Here is a 21587-nt window from a genome sequence, read left to right on the forward strand (position 1 = left end):
TGAAGTATATTCTTGTACTTCACTTTAACCTGTTCCCATGTTCTCCTTGTGCTCACGTTTGATCTGGAATTATGACATATTAAATAATAATTAATTTGTCACATAGGAAATGAAACGCTGCATTCAGTACAATGCACACTACTTAGCATTTAATTTGTCGACCACCTTTTGCCAGCCGGCTTTTCTGGTTTGGGCTGCTTTTGCAGTGTTACCATTGTGCATATTAAATCTTGAAATTCTTCATATCCTTCGAGTAAAAGGTCCTGCTCCGCTTGTGTGAAAAAATGCGCCCATTCTTTCGTCATTTTGTTGCAGCCTATCAAAGACTTGCTGATCATGTTTTCTACACTCAATATATATGGGCTTTTCAATCAGCGCAGCCGCGCGCATTCATCTCAGATGATTAAATCCATCTAGGCTAATCTACTACATGGCTGTGTTTGAAAAACCGACTTATCCTGGATGAGTTTCACCAGCATTAACTCATCCAAGATGAGGCATCTGATCTCGGATGATTTAAGTGACATACGGAAAATACCCCCCAGGTATCCCTGGACCTCATGCTGCAGCATGGCTCCATTTGAGAGCAGAATTTCAAGTGAGTCAGGCCAGGAAAGCTCTTGATTCCAGGATGTTCATTGGAACTGAATACAGACTTACTATTCATGTTGTTCAGTTACCCCCTTTGACTCACTGGCACCGACTCCAACCAGGCTTGCTACTCCACAGACTGAAACAGGAGATTATACAGTATTTGAAAATAAGCACATTTGTACTTTCCTTGATTTCTCTGCTTGCTAAACATGCCGCATTTTACAGCATTAAACAGCGTTTATGCAAAGCCAAAACACAGATATTGCCTCTTATACCCTGCTAAGCCAAGAGTTGATATTCAAGGCAAGTTCTACATTTTTAGTTCCCTGGATGAAGCAGAAAGAACTAAGAAAACTGATCCCAAAACTCTGAAATATGATCATGAGTCACATCGTGTCCTGGCAAGGCAAAAAAGGATTTTACCTGGCATTCGGGCCATATTCGATGAGACTTTTGCTGTAATTATATATTCCATTTCCTTCTTGGCTACTTTCACATTTTTTTTTAAACAAAGGGGCTGCTTAGCATCATACCCTTGGATTATTTTATTAGGATTGTACTATGATGTTATCTGCTTCTCCATGAATACTGTTTAACATCGTTCACTGGGTTTATTCTTTCGGGACTTCAGGACTATATTACCAATATACTGTATATGTCTACTTTAATCTTTCTACACCACTGCATTTGGGGCTTTTATTTTTTGGACGTGCTCTGTCTCTACGCATGTCAGGGGACTTTGAGAAGTGTGGTCTAGCCTTACATGGAGGCAACATGGGGCGTGACAAACAGCAAGTCATTTCTAATCTATGCTTTTTACCCCCACAATTGTAAGTGCCAACACAACAATAGGTTTCATAGCTTTAATCTTCCAGGTGTTATTACTATCTTAAGCAATAATGTACTACCTTAATTCAAGGCTATAAAATGTCAATAAAAGTTCAGAAGCAATGTCTCTATGACCAAACAGTGAACTTTGTGAGCTGGAATGTCAAAGGTCTCAATCAGCAAGTATTCTCTCACCTAACAGTTCTAAATGCCAAGATAGTATTTTTACAGGAGACTCGCTTAATAACCAAAGATCAGATTCTTTTGTGAAGAGATTGAAATGGCCAAATATTCCACTCCAGCTATACAAACAAAACTTGAGGTAAGGGAATTCTTATACAAGGAACAATTTCATTTGTAATATCAGCTGTAGTTTCTGATCCTGAAAGGCATTATGTGATCATGATGGGTAATTTACTTGTAAAGTGTTTATTGATAAATATCTATGCACCCAATGTGGATGATAGAGACTTCATCCAAAATGTATTCTCATTAATTCCTAATGTGAACACTCATAAAATTATAATAGCTGAAGACTTTAATTGTGTTTTAAATCCAGACCTGAATAGGTCTTCAGCTACAGTGGCGATAACATCTAACATTGCAAAAACAATTACACGGTCTGTGATCAATCATAGAAATCTCCATGGGTCTGATAAGCTATTTCCAAACTTAAGAGCATATTCTTTCTTCTCACCAGTATATTGTTAGTCAATAATTAATTATTTCTTTATAGATAACAATTTTTTGCTCACGATCACAAAAAAAAGATTGTTATCTCTGACTATGTCCCTCTGATTACGGAGCTCAAATCACTATGCCCCATATACTCATCTCACAGCTGGAGGTTTAACCCCCTGTTATCAGCTGACAAGAACTGTACACATTTTATATCCAAGCAAACTGATTATATGACAAATGTATCCTCTGAGGTTTTTGCAGGAATACTCTGGGAAACTTTGAAGGCATTTATAAGAGGACAGATAATTTCATATCTATCCAATAAAAATAAATCGAAAACCAAGATGGCATCCAAGTTAATCAGTGAAATTAACCAGAATAGATCAAGAACACCCCAGGGCCTCATGCATAACAAAATAGGCACACTGTGGGGAAAAAAGCATGAAATGTCAACTTTAATCACAAAATTTCCACTTTAAATCACATAGCTTATTTTGTCATTAACATAAATCATCTTAAAATCGTTTAATTTACTAGTTTCTCAAATACCATCGTAACTAAAGTAGCACGTTAAATGCTTTGTTTTGTATATGTTCTTCCATGTGGTCTGTGTGTGTGAATCACTATGTGCTTGTAAATGGGCTTTCTCTTCCTCCGACAGGACGCAGAATCCATTACATTCATGATATTAAAGCTCTCTGAATAATTTAAATACTGAGATGTGTAATTGATATAATTTTTCATGTTGATAGGAATTAAAGCATGTATTAAACATAGGAACACGGTGGCATAGTGATAGTGACGAGCTGGCGCCTCGTCCAGAGATTGTTCCTGCCTCACACAAAATTCTTGCTGCGCAACCTTTGATGAAATAATTTATTGCAGCAGTACTGTCTCATTCAAATGTACTAACCCCCAGTTCCTGTCCTTCCTATTCTTTCCTACTTCTCTCTAATAAATGTAAAGCCATCTGTAAGCTGAGAACGCAGATTCTTCAGAACTTTTAAGGAACATTGAAATATCTTCGTAGTACATGTTTAATTATTCTATCCATCTATCCTTCCAGTGTCACGCCAGCCCCAGCAAGAATACAGCGCGAGGCAGGAACAATCCATTAATGGGGCATCAGCTCGTTGCTAACGCTGGGACAATGTGTTCTCACATATTTAATTATTAACAACATAACTTATTTAAATGAAGTTAGTTTTATCTGTATAATATAATCTTAAAAATGAAGTTTACAGTGAGGGAATTGTACTTATAAGTACAAACAGTTCTACAAAGAGCACTTCATGGACTGATTGATTGCATTTATAGTTCTTGGGATGAAACTGTTTCTAAACCGCAAGGTCTGAAGCATTTGGTGTATGAGCGCAGTTCAAATAGGCAGCATGGCGGAGGCAGCGTGTGCTAGATGCTGTATACCGATAATTCTCTTTCCGATCAGCTGCTGTAGAGCAGTGATTCCATACTCAGATACAGTGATATAAATACTCCAAATGGTGCAGTGAGAGTGATATGGAAAAAGATGATCCGCTTTGGCAACTCCTAACGGGAGCAGCTGAAAGAAGAAGGTGTGGTGAGAGTAACAATGCTAAAGCAGCTATGGTATTTGGAATAGTTTGGCTATTATATATTGTTACAGGTTAATTACAATCAGGTGCACTAAACTAATCTATACTAATAAAAGGCAAAGCCCTCACTGACTCACTCACTCACCACTAATTCTCCAACTTCCCGTGTAGGTAGAAGGCTGAAATTTGGCAGGCTTATTCCTTACAGCTTACTTACAAAAGTTAAGCAGGTTTCATTTCGAAATTCTACACGTAACGGTCATAACGGTCGACAACGTCCGCCATGTTGAACTTTCTTATTTATGGCCCCATCTTCACAAAATTTGGTAGGCGGCTTCCCTGCGCTAACCAAAACTGATGTACGTACTTATTTCGATGGTATGACGCCACTGTCGGTCGCCATATTGAACTTTCCAACGTCACTAATTTTCCAACTTCCCGTGTAGGTAGAAGGCTGAAATTTGGCAGGCTCATTCCTTACAGCTTACTTACAAAAGTTAAGCAGGTTTCATTTCGAAATTCTACGCGTAACGTTCATAACATTCAACAACGTCCGCCATGTTGAACTTTCTTATTCATGGCCCCATCTTCACGAAATTTGGTAGGCGGCTTCCCTGCGCTAACCGAAACCAATGTACGTACTTATTTCGGTGGTATGACGCCACTGTCAGCCGCCATATTGAACTTTCCAACGTCACTAATTCTCCAACTTCCCGTGTAGGTAGAAGGCTGAAATTTGGTACTTATTTCGGTGGTATGATGCCACTGTCGGCCACCATATTGAACTTTTCAACGGTCTTTGTTACTTATGGGCCCATCTTCAAGAAATTTGGTACGCGGGTTCCCAACGCTAACTGAATTCTACGTACGTACAGTACCTATATACGTCCATAGCCTGCAGCTGGGTCACCATGTGAGGCGGCGTTGAGTCCCCGATCCCAATGCCTCCCACGTTTTTGGCTGCCTGCCTATATAAGGCCGTCAGTCGCTCCAGCCTCTACATTCCCTTCCTTGCTTCGCCACGGGATTCACGTCTCCCTGCTGATAACTACAGCCTTTTTATTTAATCCATGGCTTCTCCGCTGTTTTATTGTTCATTTATTACGATTATAGTTATTGTGTAGGTATTTTAGACTTACTTTAAATTGTTCAGGTACCCATTTCCTTTATCATTCCAACCGCCCCCCCCCCCATTAACATGTCTATCGAGGTGATCACCATCGATCAAAGAACTGTCAGTTACCAAGTGGTTTCCATGCCCAGAGATGGCAACTACCTTTTCCATTCTCTTTATTACATATTGCACGGCCATATCAGGCTCACTTGATATCCGGAGGAACATTGTGTGTCTTATGTATTGAATGACTGGGACAGGTTCAAAGTGTGGACTGATGACGGTACAGGAGATAATTATTCTACACAGGAGCACTAGAAGAGTGAAATGCTTAAGCCCTTCACCTATGCATCTGCATGTGAGTTGATGGCTGCCGCTGAATTGTTCGGTTGTCGCTTTCAAGTGTACCGAAATGGCCAAATATTTTACACCTTTTGACAACCGCCAATGCCTCTTAAACATCTTAGATTGACAGGTGACGATTTGAGTAGTGGACACTTTGATGTTTATGAATGTTTAAACTCTCAAAGCTGGATGTGAAGTTATCGATTAAACTGGTTGTATGCTTACAACGCTTGACAGATGCCGAATGTCTCTTCAACACAAGTCCTACAAATACTGTTTTAATTGAAACAAACCATGAAACTCAAACCGATTATGGCAGCAGCAATCCAAGCTGTGAGATTTGAAACAAGATTACTGTTCACATGGCCAACTGTACGTTGCATGATCAAGAGTAAGCTCAGCGCACAGCTTGGTCATATTACAACCGGAGGACCGAACTCAGAATGTGGTTTACAAAGAGATCCTTAACAAATAATTATTTGTATATTTTCCCCTCAGTTTAAAAAGGTTTAATTTTCTTCTTAAGAAAAATGTTAAGGCAGTACTTAGCCGCTGCGAAGCACGAGTATTTTGATAGTAAACAATATGCGGTTAATTTCAGTGTATATGATAAAGCCGCGTCAGGGATGTGGATCTAAAAAGGAAAGGGAAACCACACTGAAATATAAGCACTGCTTTGACACTAGGTGCCGCAAGTTTCCAAAACCGAGCGGAGAACTTGCGTATGCCAGGGTTTGAGCTACCGTGAAAATGTGCATAGCTTTACGTTCACGTTTAGGTTTTATATATTGCGATTTGACCCTGGAAACGGGAGTATGCAACATTTTTGCGCATACGCACCATTTATACATGAGGCACCAGGTCTTCAAATGAAGCACTTTGTGAAAAAAATTTGGAGGGATCTGAAAATTGTAGAGGGAGAAGTACTGCTCAGATTACATAGGCGGAAATCAAACAAATCACCAGAACCAGATAATGTTTACCCTCAATTCTTAAGGAGGCTAGTGAGTACATATATAAACCGTTCACACATTTTTAGGAAGTCACTACGTATTTGGGAGATTCTGAAAGAAGGGAAAATGGCAAATATTATCCTGTTATATAAAAATGATGACCAGGCAGATCTATGCAACTATAGGCCAGTAAGCTTAAAATGCATTACAGGAAAACTAATGGAAGGAATTATTAACAATAAGACTGAGCAGCACATGGCAAGTACAGGAGGTTTTATGAATGGTAAGCATGGGTTTATGTTTTACTAACATACCAGAAGTGTATGAGGAAGCAACAAAAGGATATAATCGAAGTGGAGCATATAATATTTATCTTGACTTTCAGAAAGCATTTGATAAGGTGTCACATGACAGGTTTGACATCAAACTAAAAAAGGGAGTTCAGGGTGTTGTTTTTAGATGGATGCAGAATTGGTTCAGACACAGGAAGAAGAGGGTAATGGTGCAAGGAACCTTATCAGAATTGGCTGTTAGGAATTGTGTTTCACAGGTGTCAGTGCTAGGGCCTCTGCTATTTTTAATATGTATAAATGATTTAGATAGGAATAACAGTAACAAGCTTGTTAAGTTTGCAGAGGATACAAAGCTAGGTAGATTGGCAGATAATTTGGAATCCGTTAAATCATTACAGAATGACTTGGACAGCATACCAGCTTGGGCAGATTTGTAGCAGATTAAATTTAATGTCAGTAAATGTAAAGTATTACATATTGGAAATAAAAATGTTAGGTTTGAATATGCAATGGGAGGTCTGAAAACTGAGAATACACTTTGAGATGGATTTTGGACTCTACGCAATCAACTTTTAATAAAACGTTAGGTTATATAGCACAATGTTTGGAGTACAAGTTCAAGGAGATTATGCTCATGTTTTATATTGCCCTGGTGAGGCCTCATCTGGAGTACTATGTGCAGTTATGGTGTCCAGGCTACAAAAAGGACATAGCATAGCTAGGAAAATACCAGAGAAGAGCAACCAAGATGAATACAGGGATACAGGGGAATATAAAGAATAAAAGAGCTGAACCTTTTCAGTTTAAGTAAAAGAAGATTAAGAGGAGATATGATTGAAGTGTAGAAACTTGGAATAAGCTGCCAAGTAGCATGGTAGACAGAAAGTCTTTAGGACTTACGGGAGTTTCAAAAATGGCCTTGATGTTTTTAAGAAGAATTAAATGGATAGGACTGGTGAGCTTTGTTGGGCTGAATGGCCTGTTCTTGTCTAAATTACTCTAATGTTCTCAAAGAAAGAAAGAAAAAAAAATGTATTGAAGCCATTAAAGACAGTTGTTATTCTACTCAGTTTAAAAGCAAGACACAATCTAATGTGTTTTTTGATACATTACAGATACCACAGCTAGATACTTTTAGTGCAGAGGAACAGGATAAATTTCTGAAACTTACAGAATTACTAGACACTATAAATTCACTTCAGAGTGGGACAGCAGCAGGCCCTGTTGACGACCATACTGAACTTTATTAAAAAAAAATATAATTAAGTTAGCTCCCCTATCATTAGCAACATCTGTGGTAGCCAGAGACAATTCTTCCTCAAATTTTTCACAGTCTTTCCTAACTAAAATAAGGACTTAATACAATGTGTGTCATATAGACCAATCTCACTTCTTAATAATGATGTGAAGATACTCTCCAAAATTTTTGCTAGAAGGACTGAAAAAGTGCTTCCTTTAGTAGTATCAGTAACACCAAACCGGATTAAAGGCAGACACTTTACTTCTCTGTTTAATGTAATATATACACCCATAAGACTCTTTGGATGCAGAAAAAGCATTTGATATGATTGAATGGGACTACCTATTCACCTAATGTTACATTGCAAAAATTTGGGTTTGGCCTAAACAGATGTCCATGAATCAAACTACTGTATACCGGTCCAGAAGCTTCAGTTTGTATTAACATTATTTCATACTACTTCAAAGGAGAACGTAATACTAGACAGGGATGGCCCCTATCACTGCTTCTTGCAATCTCCGTTGTGGCATTGACTGTTAACTTTTGAAATGCATCTAAGATAAAGAGGATTAACAGAGATGGACTTGAACAGAAAATATCTATATGCAGATGATATCATATTGTATATAAAAGCATGCTTTTTCCAGGAAAGTCTTTAGCACACAATATTAGATTGGACACCTTCCTTTTTATCATCACATATCAGTTAAAATACCTAGGGGTATACATCACAAGAAAATATAAAGCTCCTTTTGAACAAAATGTAGCTCTCTGCATGGAAAAACTTAAACAAGATGTACATAGAGGGTCTACCTTCCATTTTACTTTAGCAGAGAGAATCAACACTATCAAGATGAATATCCTTTCCAAGCTTATTTTTTTATTTCAAAACATCCCATATACATTAACAAATCATTAAGTAATTAAATTTAATCATAACCTCATTTATTTGGAATTGAAAACATTCACACATCCAAAGGACAACCCTAAAATGACCAGAGCAGAAAGTGGCATGGCTCTACCTAACTTTCAATTATATTACTAGGTGTCAAATATACAAGCTATAAAAACCTGGACATTGACACAACTAGATGAACACACACAAACTCAGTCTGCAATAGAAATAAAATCCTGCAGTATTTCTTTATGTTCCTTGATTTTTGCACCCCAGTAAATACAAGTTATTGTCAATATACTAACACAATTTTCCTTCTTTCTCTCAGAATACAGAACCAATACAGGAAGCACTTCAAGATAGAGAAGCTTTTATCTGTTGAACCTCTACACTATAACCACCTTTTTCCACCCTCTCAAACTCAGTTTTTAGTGTTTGGAAAACACAGGATTAAATCATTTAGAGAACTGTAAATAGATCATGTCTTTGCATCCTACGAACAATTACACTTGAAATTTAATTTCCCATCAATGCAATTTTTCAACTACTTTCAATTTAGAAGCCTTGTTAAATGGAATCTGCCCAAATTTACTCATCTCCCACCTATTTCTATTCCAGAAGAAATACTTATTAATCTTAAAGGCTCAGACAGCTTTTCTATAATATATTTAAAAACATTTTAAAGCCCCTTCCTTTCAAAGATCCCAGTGTACAGTGGGAAAAGAATCTTACTCAGCATTTCAGAAAAGGACTGCAAGGCAGATACAGAATTACTCTAGCTGCATATGCACAAAGCATCCAATTATTCAACTTAAAATCGTTTATTGAGCACATCTATCTCTTTTCTACTCAAAGTTTTACTCTGGCTGTTGGCCTTCTTTTTCTTGGGTCAGGGTTGAATTTAGTTTTGTTAAGCTTGACTTGATTGAATGGAATGTTACTTGCTTCTCATAAAAAATAATAAAACACTAAACTAAAATGAAACCAACACTCAAACTATAAAATGGAGAAATCAAATCTAAAACAAATGACTAGCTGTTCCATTTTTAACAAAAGTTTTGCATTTGTTTTTATTGTTCTGTCTAAAATTTCTGACAAACTGTGCCACCATCTTTTACATATTAAGTAGTATTACATCATAGGTAGCAAAGCATACCACTAGAACCAGTATCATTGCTACAAAGAGAATGGTGCCCATGCAACCGAAAAATAAAAGAAATCACATTACACAATGGCAGGATGATAAAACAAATACAACAATAAAAACAAAAATATTAATAATTATTCATTTAAAAACAAAGGGAAATGAATAATATAAAAGCTACACAACAAATTGCACTCAACTGAACTACGAGAAACTTTAACAAGGGCTAGTGAAAAAGAACAAAATCATCAACAAAATTACGTGATGTAAGTCACTTAAAATTTACTATAGATTTAAAACTTTGAGGAATCATTGGTTAAGAATTAAGTGCAACAGGGCTCCACTGTATTAGCCTGGCGAATTCCCATTGGCAGGCTATTCCAGATTTTACGTGCATAGCAGCAGAAGGCCGCCTCACCACTTTTAAGTTTTGTTCTTGGAATTCTAAGGAGATTCATTTGAGGATCTGAGGTTACAATTTGGAATATAAGGTGTCAGCCATTCCGATATATAAGATGGGGCGAGATAATTTAAGGCTTTATAAACCATAAGCAGAATTTTAAAGTCAACCCTGAATGACACAGGTAACCAGTGTAGTGACATCAAAACTGGAAAAATGTGCTCTGATTTTCTTTTCCTAGATAGGATTCTAGCAGCTGCATTCTGCACTAGTTGCAAACGATTTATGTCTTTTTTGGGTAGTCCTGAGAGGCGTGCGTTACAGTAATCTAGTAACAGATGATTTCCTTACATCAAAAGGTTCAATTATATTACTGTCATACAGGATCTGAAGAGGTTTTTATTACTTTACAATTACAACTACTTCAACATCATTCTTGCAGAAAGAAATACATGTCCTTACTTTCCTGATATATTTATGTTTGTTTTTCTCTTTTTTTTTTCAGGTCGTAAAAATGATGATCATTGTTGTGGTGACATTTGCAATCTGTTGGCTACCATTTCACATTTACTTCATAGTCACAGGAATATGCACTCAACTAATCCATAGAAAGTACATCCAACAAGTTTACCTGTCAGTGTTTTGGCTGGCCATGAGCTCAACAATGTACAATCCTATCATTTATTGCTGCCTAAATAGCAGGTATGTTTTTCATTTAATATTTAAAGTGCTTACATATAAAGAAAACACCAAGAAATAAACTGATTACATGGTGTTTTGGTGTTTTAGTTACTGGTGCTGTGTATTGAGATGCATTTAAATGATGTAACCTTTTAATTAAGAATGTATTAAAAATATTGTAATTTTTCTTCTTTTCACTATACATTCTTTATGGCTTCAAAAGACTTTCCCTAAGCAGAATGAGTGCATTTGAAAACTTAGTTAAATTGTAACCTCTCATTTTAATTAGAATTAAATTAGGCCATTTAAAAGCTGGATCTTGGTTAGCGCTTTTATAAGAGCATACTCAAGCAATATAAGTCACTTGTGAGGCCTTATTTGGAGCCTTATCTGGGCTGAAAGGTATGAGCTATGTGGAAAGATTAAAGTCAAATATTTTCAATTATATAAAATAAAAATGAAGTGGTGACATGATTCAAGAATTTAAAATTATGGAGTTATGTAGTATAGTGGATCTCACCATAGAAGGAAACAAGTTAAGGATTAAATTCACAAGCTTTAGAAAAACTTTCACTTTCAGATACTGTATGATGGGATGTGTTAGAAAGTAGCGTGGTATAGTAATTATTTGGGGACCTTCAAATTTAAATGTTATTTCTCAAAAGTTAGTTGAGCACAGATTGGCACACAATATTTGTTTGAATGGCCTGTTCATGTTGTAATTGTTCCTGCTACTTAACAGTTCCAGTGTCCTTGGTTCAAGTCTGGAGTTAGTCCTCATCAGTTTTTCTCTTAACCCTACTCTCCTTTTCCATTCCAAACACATGCAGGTTTCATGTGTCTGGCATCGATAAATTAGTTTCATAGTAGTGAGTGTGTATGCGTGAAACAATGGACTTTCATCCTGCTCTCGTAGCGTATATACAACACTATGCACTGTCCTTCTGCAAGAGCAGCCATCCCAGGAGCTGCAGGAGGAAGAGGATGAAGGAGGTTCACAAGTGCAAGGGTAGAAAAGTTTACTAGAGAAATATCTAGCCTGGTGTCTCTGGATAGGCAAACTCTGAACCATTCAACAAAGGAGGAAGAATAGCCAAACCTCCGAGACAGAGAATAAAGAGGCAAAGGAGTGATTCAGTGTAGTACTTTAGTGGATCAGTAGACTAGCTACCCCATAAGATATACTGTTCAGCATCCACTGTGGCAGACCAGGAAAAGTAGTGATTTTTTGCATTTTTCTTCTTCATTTGTACATTGGTTGCTTCATGTTTATCCCTTTTGTGATATTCTTAAAACCATCCATCCATCCATCCATCCATCCATCCATCCTCTTCCGCTTATCCGAGGTCAGGTCGCGGGGGCAGCAGCTTAAGCAGAAAGGCCCAGACTTCCCTCTCCCCGGCCACTTCCGGGAATCCGAGATTCCCAAGGCGTTCCCAGGCCAGCCGGGAGACATAGTCCCTTAAGCGTGTCCTGGGTTTTCCCCGGGGCCTCCTCCCGGTTGGATGTGACCGGAACACCTCACCAGAGAGGCGTCCAGGAGGCATCCTGATCAGATGCCCGAGCCACCTCATCGGACTCCTCTCAATGCGGATGAGTAGCGGCTCTACTCTGAGCCCCTCCCGGATGACTGAGCTTCTCACCCTATCTTTAAGGGAAAGCCCAGACACCCTGCAGAGGAAACTCATTTCAGCCACTTGTATTTGCGATCTCGTTGTTTCGGTCACTACCCATAGCTCATGACCATAGGTGAGGTGAGGGTAGGAACGTAGATCAACTGGTAAATTGAGAGCTTTGTCTTACGGCTCAGCTCTTTTTTCACCAAGACAGACCGATGCAGAGCCCGCATCACTGCGGATGCCACGCTGATCCGCCTGTCGATCTCACGGTCCATTCTTCCCTCACTCGTGAACAAGACCCCGAGATACTTGAACTCCTCCACTTAGGGCAGGATCTCTCCCCCACTTAGGGCAGGATCTCTCCCCCACTTAGGGCAGGATCTCTCCCCCACTTAGGGCAGGATCTCTCCCCCACTTAGGGCAGGATCTCTCCCCCACTTAGGGCAGGATCTCTCCCCCACTTAGGGCAGGATCTCTCCCCCACTTAGGGCAGGATCTCTCCCCCAACCCTGAGAGGGCACTCCACCCTTTTCTGGCTGAGGACCATGGTCTCGGATTTGGAGGTGCTGATTCTCATCCCAGGCGCTTCACACTTATCTGCGCACCGTTGCAGAGAGAGCTGAAGATCATGGCCTGATGAAGCAAACAGGACAACATCATCTGCAAAAAGCAGTGACCCAATCCCGAGTCCACCAAACCGGACCCCTTCAACACCCTAGCTGCGCCTAGAAATTCTGTCCATAAAAGTTATGTATTGAAGGTGTTGAAGTAATAATAGTAACAGCTTTAATTTCATATCACTTTGTTAAAATATTTCATACCAAAAAGAGATAAAACAGACTTGAAAGCAGACTAACAGGAACGACATTAATTATAGGTTTTAAGATTCATTTTAAAAGTGTTTATTATCAATAGTCACAGTCTATTAAGCAGAGAGTTCCAGACCTTGGGGCAATTATAACTAAATTTTGAATACAAATTCTTTATCTTCAACCTATAGGTGTTATACAAAGGCTTAAATCAGAGTATAGTAGTCAATCATATCCGTGAGATAGGGAGGAGTGAAAGCTATGTAAATATTTTAAAACCAATAAAAGGATGCTAAAATCAGTTGTGAAAGAAATAGGTAATGAGTAAAGGGACTTGAGATCAGGAGAAATTAAAGTACCTGTAAGAATTTGACTAGTGGCATTCTGGCCTTTTACTGTTTAATAGTGCATTTGAAAGACCAAAAAAAGGGTATTACAATAATCAAGCATGAATTAGTTTCACACTGACAGCCCAAATAATAAAATTGTGCACTTAAGAAATGTTTAATCTGAATTAATAGTATCTTAGTGTTTTAATTCAAATAGAAAAGACAAGTAGTATAGCGCAACATGGAATGAGTTTTTTATAATTTCAATCATCTGAATAAGGTATAGCAGCTATTACTGGTAAAGGAACAGAAAATACCTTCAGCTCTGTGGGGTGTTTGATTTTGCCTACAAAAGCAGATTTAACTGGTGTTTAATAAATTGCTTGGCCAATATTTATCATAATAGACGAAATGTGAGAATTAAGTTTAAGCCCCTGTCAAGGAAATTTGTAAGGCTGGTCATGGAAGAACTTTTAATTAGTTGAGAAGCAATTCTGTTTTGTTGGAAGTAAGAAAAACTGTTTTTGGTGTAGGTGTACATGATATTGTATATTATATCCTCTTTCCTCCAAGATTTAATATTCCTAAAAAGCCAGCCTTTTATTGCAAGAGGTTTGGCAATTAGAATTTTTGGGAACGCTCTACAGCCAGTCTTCATATACTGTAGCAGAGAATATAACTCTGTAGCGATAAAATAAAATACTGTACAATAGAAATTGGTAACACTTTAGTTTTGGTATTACAGAAATGTCTGTTATTCATTTACTTTTATGAAACAAGACCTTAACAATGGCTTCTTATGGTCTTGCTAAAATTTCCAAAACATCCACAAAGAGGTTAGTCACCTTTGTGCTGTGTGGCATACAGACATACTGGTAAAATGAATTTAAGCTGCCTTTGACCATTCCAAGGTGAAGTTATTCTAGTAGGCCATACTGCAGACAATAATATACCTTGGTTGTTTGGAAGTGTTATTAAAACCAAAAGAAGCCTATGTTACTGTCTTGTTACATAATATTAAAGGGGTAATAGTTGCATTTTTGTAGTACCTAAAGTAAAGTTTAACCTAAAAAATAACTTATTCACTGAAAAACAGGAATCATCTATTTTCGACCTCCTGTTGATCATTAAAGGATCACAGAAAACATGTACTTATTTAGCACCAGGTATAATATGTCAGAGCCCCAACTTTGGGAGAAAGCCAGTCGATTTCACAGTCCACACACACTTAACTCATACAGGGCTGTTTTAGTGATACCAATGATCTTAACAAGTACACCTTTTTAAGTATACAAAGACACAGTGACACCCACAAGGACATGTGCAGACCTCCATATGGATAGTAATCGGGGTACTATTTGTTTCTAGATCAGTAAAGCTATGATGTACCTACAATAACCAAAGTTTCACCATGCTACAAACCCTGATATAGCATTGTAAAGATTCCTTTCAAATTATCCTCTGCATGCGTCTAATTCTTAATGCACTGCTATTTAAGTTTTGTAATACCATTGTCCAAACCACCTGTGGTACAAATGCATTCAAGGAGGTACACACACCAAGAAATATTGTTGCAAGATTGACTGCAAACACACTACTGCCAAGTATAGCCTTTCCTAAAAGAATGCCTGAGAGAAACGTTTAAGTGCCCAAACGGGCATCTGACCTGCTTTTCTGTGCCACACAGAATTTGCAACCTACTTTTGCTGGCTGCTTTTTCTTTCATTAGGGTAAAGTTGTCTCAGGTCATATTTTTCTTGTTATCCCTAAATACTGGTGGCTACAAAGCAAGTTTTGTGTTTTGTTTTGGCAACCTGACAAGCTGCATTCTTGAACTCCTCTAAACTATTAAAGAATAATTAGAAAACATGCAACAGTCTAGTTGATACAAACAGGGCAGACAAAACTGAATCATAAATAGAAAACAATTCACTTCAACTGCAAATTAAATGATAAATATAACTTGGACTAAAAACAAAAAAATAGTAATAAAGATTACTTATAGGCCCCCGAGTCAAATAAAATGAGAAACCTTCATCTTATGTCCTGCAGAATACTTTCAATGAGAGCACGTTTCAATAATTGTAAAAAATAGATAAAAATGAAGCTTTAGCAATGTAACATCTGGCATCAAGGTAAAAAAAATAATAAAACTGCACACCATGACTGACCTCCATGCATCACAAAATCCTCAGAGCCATCTGTTCTGACATGACATGAAACTAGAGAATACAAAAGGCAATTAGCGAAATGTTGGTGCATTTGGGCATTTAAACTTCTAATGAATGGCTTTGTGGAAACAACAAGCGCACATACATTTCTCCACATGTATACCAGAAAAATAAATGTGATGGGCCTAGTACATAATACTGTTTGATACATACTGAAAAGAGAAATGCAGCAAATAAGTCTAATGGATGCTTTTAACTTTTCCAACAAGTTCAAACCAAACAGGCGAGTTCAATAAGTCCATTAGGATACATAGCAGTGATGATACACTGTATATTCCATAAGCCTCTTCTTTAAACAAAGGATAAGTAATATTAATATTTTTGACACCTTCTGAGAAAAACATCTGTAAAAAAACATTTCAAAAATATTATTAAGGCTCACATTAGTGTGAGAAAAAATGGGAGAAGCAATATTATCATTTTTGATATTACTTCTACGAGCTATTATACATGCTCCAATAGGCCAGCTAATTTTATTTACAATGAACAAATGGCTGGCACAAAAAATAGAATATGCATGGAGTCCTTTGTGTCAAAGGGTGACCAAGCTTATGCATTTACAGTAGTCATTAATTTAAACATTGCAACCCAATGTTTGTAATATACTGTACAAATATGACCAACTGTAATGTCAATTTAGTAAGTGGAATTTACCCTAAGATAAAAAGTATATATGGAACTAAAAAAGAGAAATTGCATCTACATGCATAGCATACTGTGTATGTGCCAAACAATTGACAAAAATGGTCGGCTTCTCCTGATGAGATACTACACTACCTATGTAGGCTTACCTCTGAACAGTAGAAATATTCTGTAATTTAAATTCAAACAGGAATTGAAGAGTAAGCAAACATGCTAATACATAAACTAGTTAAACAATAAAGAAGAGAAGAAATTCGTTATCTGAATTAATATAAGTATGTATAAGTAAAGCCACAAAGAAATTCAAATTCATGGTGAACTATAAACTGGCCCTAACAGGACAAAAGCAGATAAAGGACTGGAAGATTAAGTCTCTCTATTATAATAAAAAATCCCGGGATGAGACAAGACGTTTTAGCCTGTGAACAGACGTGACTTTTTCAGAGATATACTTTTACATCTCGTAAGGCGAGACTTTGTGCCAAGAGATTTAACCACGCTCGGGGTCGGAAATAAAAGACAAACAGTAAATTCCAAAATAGAATGTCGTTGGCGAGCAAAGCGAGCAGGGGGTGATGCCCCCTAGTTTTTATTTAACGACAAGCTGAGGTCAAATCCAGCAATAGAACTATTGTGTAATGAAACCAATAGCAAAGTCTTAGAGAACCTAGCTAAGAATTAGCTATACCAGATGGAACAAAAGTAGTATTTGCAAAAGGATCTTAGCCACAGGTACCCAAAAAGGCAGCACCCATAAAAAAATTCATGATGGCCTTGCAGTATATCAAAAATTAAAATAAAAGATCTCAAATAAAAAAAAAAAAGTAAAATGTGAAAATGAAACAAAATTCTACATATTTCAACCCCCCCATCCAAAAAAATAAGAATGTATTAAGCCCATTAATTAAATTATAAGTAGCAGGCATCATAACAGAGGTTGAAATGTTCTATGAATTCATTTATTAGACTTTCCACATTCACAAAAAACTTGTTTTATATTATTAGCTAAGTTAATGACATTTTGTTGAGCAGAACAAGCCCTACAGAAAATAAAAGAATGGGGAACTGGAAAATCTGGGGTGGAAACAAGTTTTATGTATTATGGTGAGTGGGGTTTATGTAGAGTAACTACTGAAAGAATTAATCACAGCACTATTCTGGATGTCTAAGAAGGAAAAAACACTCAGCTCAAAGCAATTTCTAACAACCAGCCTAAAATAACTTGGTTGGCTGCTACATTCCTAGGCTTGACTAGGCCAAGTTAAATCTCTTACTCCACTCCCAAGTTTCCCCCACTTTATTTCCCCAATCTCAAATCAACAATAAACCAAAATTAAATAACTATATTTGTTTAGAAACATAAATAACAGAAAGTGCCACAAATGATGCATTGAATTAATAAATAAAACATTTACAGTATATACACACACAAAAAGCCCTCTCTTACTCCCTAAGCTAATAAGAATTATATACTGTCAGTGTAAAAAGTCATAAACATTAAAAACAATAAATACAAAAAATATCAAACACAAAGTCCACTGTGAAACAGTGACTGAGATGGGTGTGGAAAATTATGAAGCCGGCCTATAACCTTAAAGTAATATGAGGGCACTACCCCAAAATAAATAAAGCAGATAAAAATAGAACAGTCTCACCAATGTGAGTCCCAATGGATGCAAATTATTTTCCAGGTAGATACAAAAGAAAATGCCCTTTGGTTAAATAGGTGGAATTAAGAAGTTCCTTGAGTCTGTTAGCAGTTACCAAAAATTGTCTTAGAAAATGTAGTAAAGATGGCAGAAATTACAGAATGAAACCAACATAAAGAACCACCTGAGGTCTAAACTCCTCTTTATAGAGATGTAACCTGGAAGTCTTTTTACTAGAAACAGGAAGTCCCATCTCAAAGGGTCAGTAGCTGTCAATCATTTGCCTTCTCCCATTCTACTTCAATGAGTGGTTGCCTCTACACCATGAACAATTCACAATTCTGTAAAAAGACAACAAATTGACAGAAACAATTGAACTGACCTATACAAACAGCAAGAGCATGTAGCACCACTACAAGATGGACTCACAGTTATTTAAAATTTGTGAAACTGAGCACATTGATATCACCTATAAAAACTGGAAAGATTTTATCTATAGAACAAAACCAAATAAATAATTGTTTTAGATAAGGATCATGACATGACAGGAGTATGCTTTGTTCACATTTTGTGATGTAAGGATTTTCAGACTAAGGGATTTTTCCATTTTGCTTTTTGTTTACTTTTTAGTCAGTGATGTCACTACTGGCACCATCTAATGACTGTTACAAAATTGTCCTGTGGGTGTGTGTTACACCACAATGGCCTACTTTTTTCATTGGGCAAGTAGATTAGCTTCTCAAGAAGCTGAGCTGTTTTCAGGTTTTCTTATGGTTTAATATATAACCTGCATAGAGACTCAGGACTTCTACCTTCCCCTTTATGTTGTATGGTCTCATTTATATAGCTTGGAGTGGATTCCAGGATGAATGTATGCATATGCCAGAAACTATTGGATTTATAAAACCTGTTTTATGCACATTTCTATTTAATTTACCCTTTATACATCACAATCATCATGTAAATGTGTATATGTGAACACATCCCAAACCACATGGACGACACCTGAAACAACTATATATGGAGCATGCTAATCAACCTTGTATATATGCAACTGGGACACTGAAGACATTCATTGATTGGTAAAGCATCTTCCCATGTGATGCATCCAGAAACGGCCACCTACATTTGAGGACTCCTATAGCATTCTCCCTAACTGAACATGTAAGAGCATACACATCAATATAGGAGATATGCATCTCCTCTGCATTCTGAGTGGTAAGAGAAATGTGTAAGTTCCAGTAGGTTGCCACTATCACCTGGCACAAGTAATGCCATGATTGCTGTTACAATGAATAGTATTGGCCATTTGTAAAACTGACAGTTCTGCCAGTTACCTTACCAACACGCCAGACACCTCGTACAGTACCATCAGCAATTCATCTGCCTAACCTACTTTACTTCAAAATAAATGAATCATGGGTTAACAAAGGCCACCAAGCCATGAAGTTTGTCAGTGTTATCCTGGTATCACAGATACAGATACCAAGACATGTACGTTAGGTACATGTCACTTTTCACTGTTAACAATTACATTATGAAAATTGGACTCTGCTGCAAATTTCTTTCTTATGTTGGCAATTCATTTTTGGTGGTAAAAGCATGTTATGTTTTATTTATTGTGAAAGCCGGCCCGGGCACAGACAGACGGACATCATATTTCACCCAACACACTTTTTATTTACACTAATTATTTACAGTTGTAATGTGCACTCACAAACCCCAGTGCCTCCTGCACCGATTCCCCCAAGTCCAGGCCACACAGTCCTACTGCCTTTCTCCTGGCCGCCTCCAGTCCTTCCTCTCGCTCCGTCCTCTTCCACCCGACTTCCGCTCTAGACTGAAGGGAGGCGGCCCCTTATATAATGCTCCCGGATGAGCACCAGGTGTTCCCGGCATTCCCTCCTTGGCCACGCCCCAGCGTGGCGGAAGTGCCGGCTGTCCTCCCGGCAGCTCTCCGGGCGCCACATTAAGTCTTCCCCCCAGCACTTCCTGGTGTGCCGGACGTGCTGGGCTCCAGGGTTCCTCAGGCACCAGGGCGCCGCCTGGCAGTGGCCACGGGCCCCTACAGGGTTGGGCTTCCAAGCCCTCTACCCGTGGCCCCCAATACAACCAGGGCGATCGCCCCCTTGTGGTCTGGAGGAGGCACAAGCCCTCCTCTGGTCCTCCTGGGCGTCCTGGCCAGGCTCCCGCCCCAGCCGAGGACCACACGGGATAAACTGGCATCGGGGCGCCGCCTGGCGGTGGCCACGGGTCCCTACAGGGCTGGGCTTCCAAGCCCTCTAACCGCGGCCCCCAACATAACCAGGACGGACGTCCCCTCGTGGTCTGGAGGAGGCACAAGCCCTCCTCTCGTCCTCCTGGGCCGGGGACCACATTATGTACACCTACACCATACAGAAACTGAATGTAGTAGGCCTACCTTGCCAGTCAGTTAATGGATTCCACAACAGTGCCCATTTTGGAGCTGAAGCTTGGCTATGATATTCCTGACATGTCGACCAGTTCCCAGAGACGTGACAGCTATATAAATTGACAAAAAAAAAAAATGTCTTCAGTGCAAATATTCATATTCATTTATATTCATTTGCCCTCTTAGAAGGGAAATAAAATAGAGTCTGCATCACATTCATTACTTTTGGTTTAATATGATAGTTATTCAACGTAAATTATAATACCAGCTCAGTGATATGAATTATTATAAGATAGATTCCACATTTAACTGGTTTGGTTGCATTACCCTAATGATCAAAGGTGTCGCTATTTCCCAGTTTCTTGAAGATATTTCAGGTTTGTCATTAATATACACAAGTTTTCCAATCAAGGTTTCTTTTATAAATCTTGAATTATGCTTGTAAAGTTGCATACACACATTTCAGGCTTTTTTGTGTACATAAACAAGTTTTAGAAATCTGACCCATGGTCACTTTGAGGAATTTTCTCCACCTAAAATTAGATCAACCTGATACTGCGTGTTAGCAGAGCATGACAGCATGCAAAACAACACCTTAATGTTAGTGAGAAAAACAATTATTGAAACTCAAAAATTCATTCAAGAGTTTTATTTATGAGTTTAGTTATTAAATGAGTACAAGCAGAAAGTTGTAGTGGACATTCTGGATGATAGCCTCAGGAGTAGCTTATGGAATACTCACCATGTGGAATTTAGTGTGTAATGTTGCTAAGAGATAACCTTTACATACACACACACATATCTATTATAAAAAAAAATCTTGGCAGGGAGACCAGGGAGACGAGACATAATCTTCTCGGAAGTCAATTTGATGTCCCGCGAGAGGCACTTAGACAGAAGGACAGCTGCTGTACAGGCTTTTAAATGATCGACACACAGCACAATAAGCAGAACATGCACTTCAGCAGCACAAAGCCAGCAGCTGATCTGTCCGCATCTCCTTAGCGTGCATTCAGCTCCCCCACTTCACAACGCTAGCGGGTGTGATGTGAAGTGGGGGTGGCGGCGATCAAGACCTGCTCTTCTCACACTTTGACGACACATGAGACTAGACATTACAACTTTAGGAAGCAAAACCTGTGACTTTTGCACG

The 21587-nt window shown here is 38.2% G+C and overlaps 1 protein-coding gene across 1 annotated transcript in view; it reads left to right on the forward strand.

The window, feature by feature from the left end:
* The window catches only part of LOC120532729 (neuromedin-K receptor-like), a 290416-nt gene that overhangs the window by 249845 nt on the left and 18984 nt on the right, over positions 1 to 21587 (forward strand). Inside the window, exon 4 of the mRNA XM_039759043.1 lies at positions 10567 to 10763. Within this exon, the coding sequence (XP_039614977.1) occupies positions 10567 to 10763 (197 nt within the window). The remainder of the gene's footprint in view (positions 1 to 10566; positions 10764 to 21587) is intronic.

Source organism: Polypterus senegalus, chromosome 7 (genome assembly GCF_016835505.1).
Source record: "Polypterus senegalus isolate Bchr_013 chromosome 7, ASM1683550v1, whole genome shotgun sequence".
Taxonomy (NCBI): domain Eukaryota; kingdom Metazoa; phylum Chordata; class Cladistia; order Polypteriformes; family Polypteridae; genus Polypterus; species Polypterus senegalus.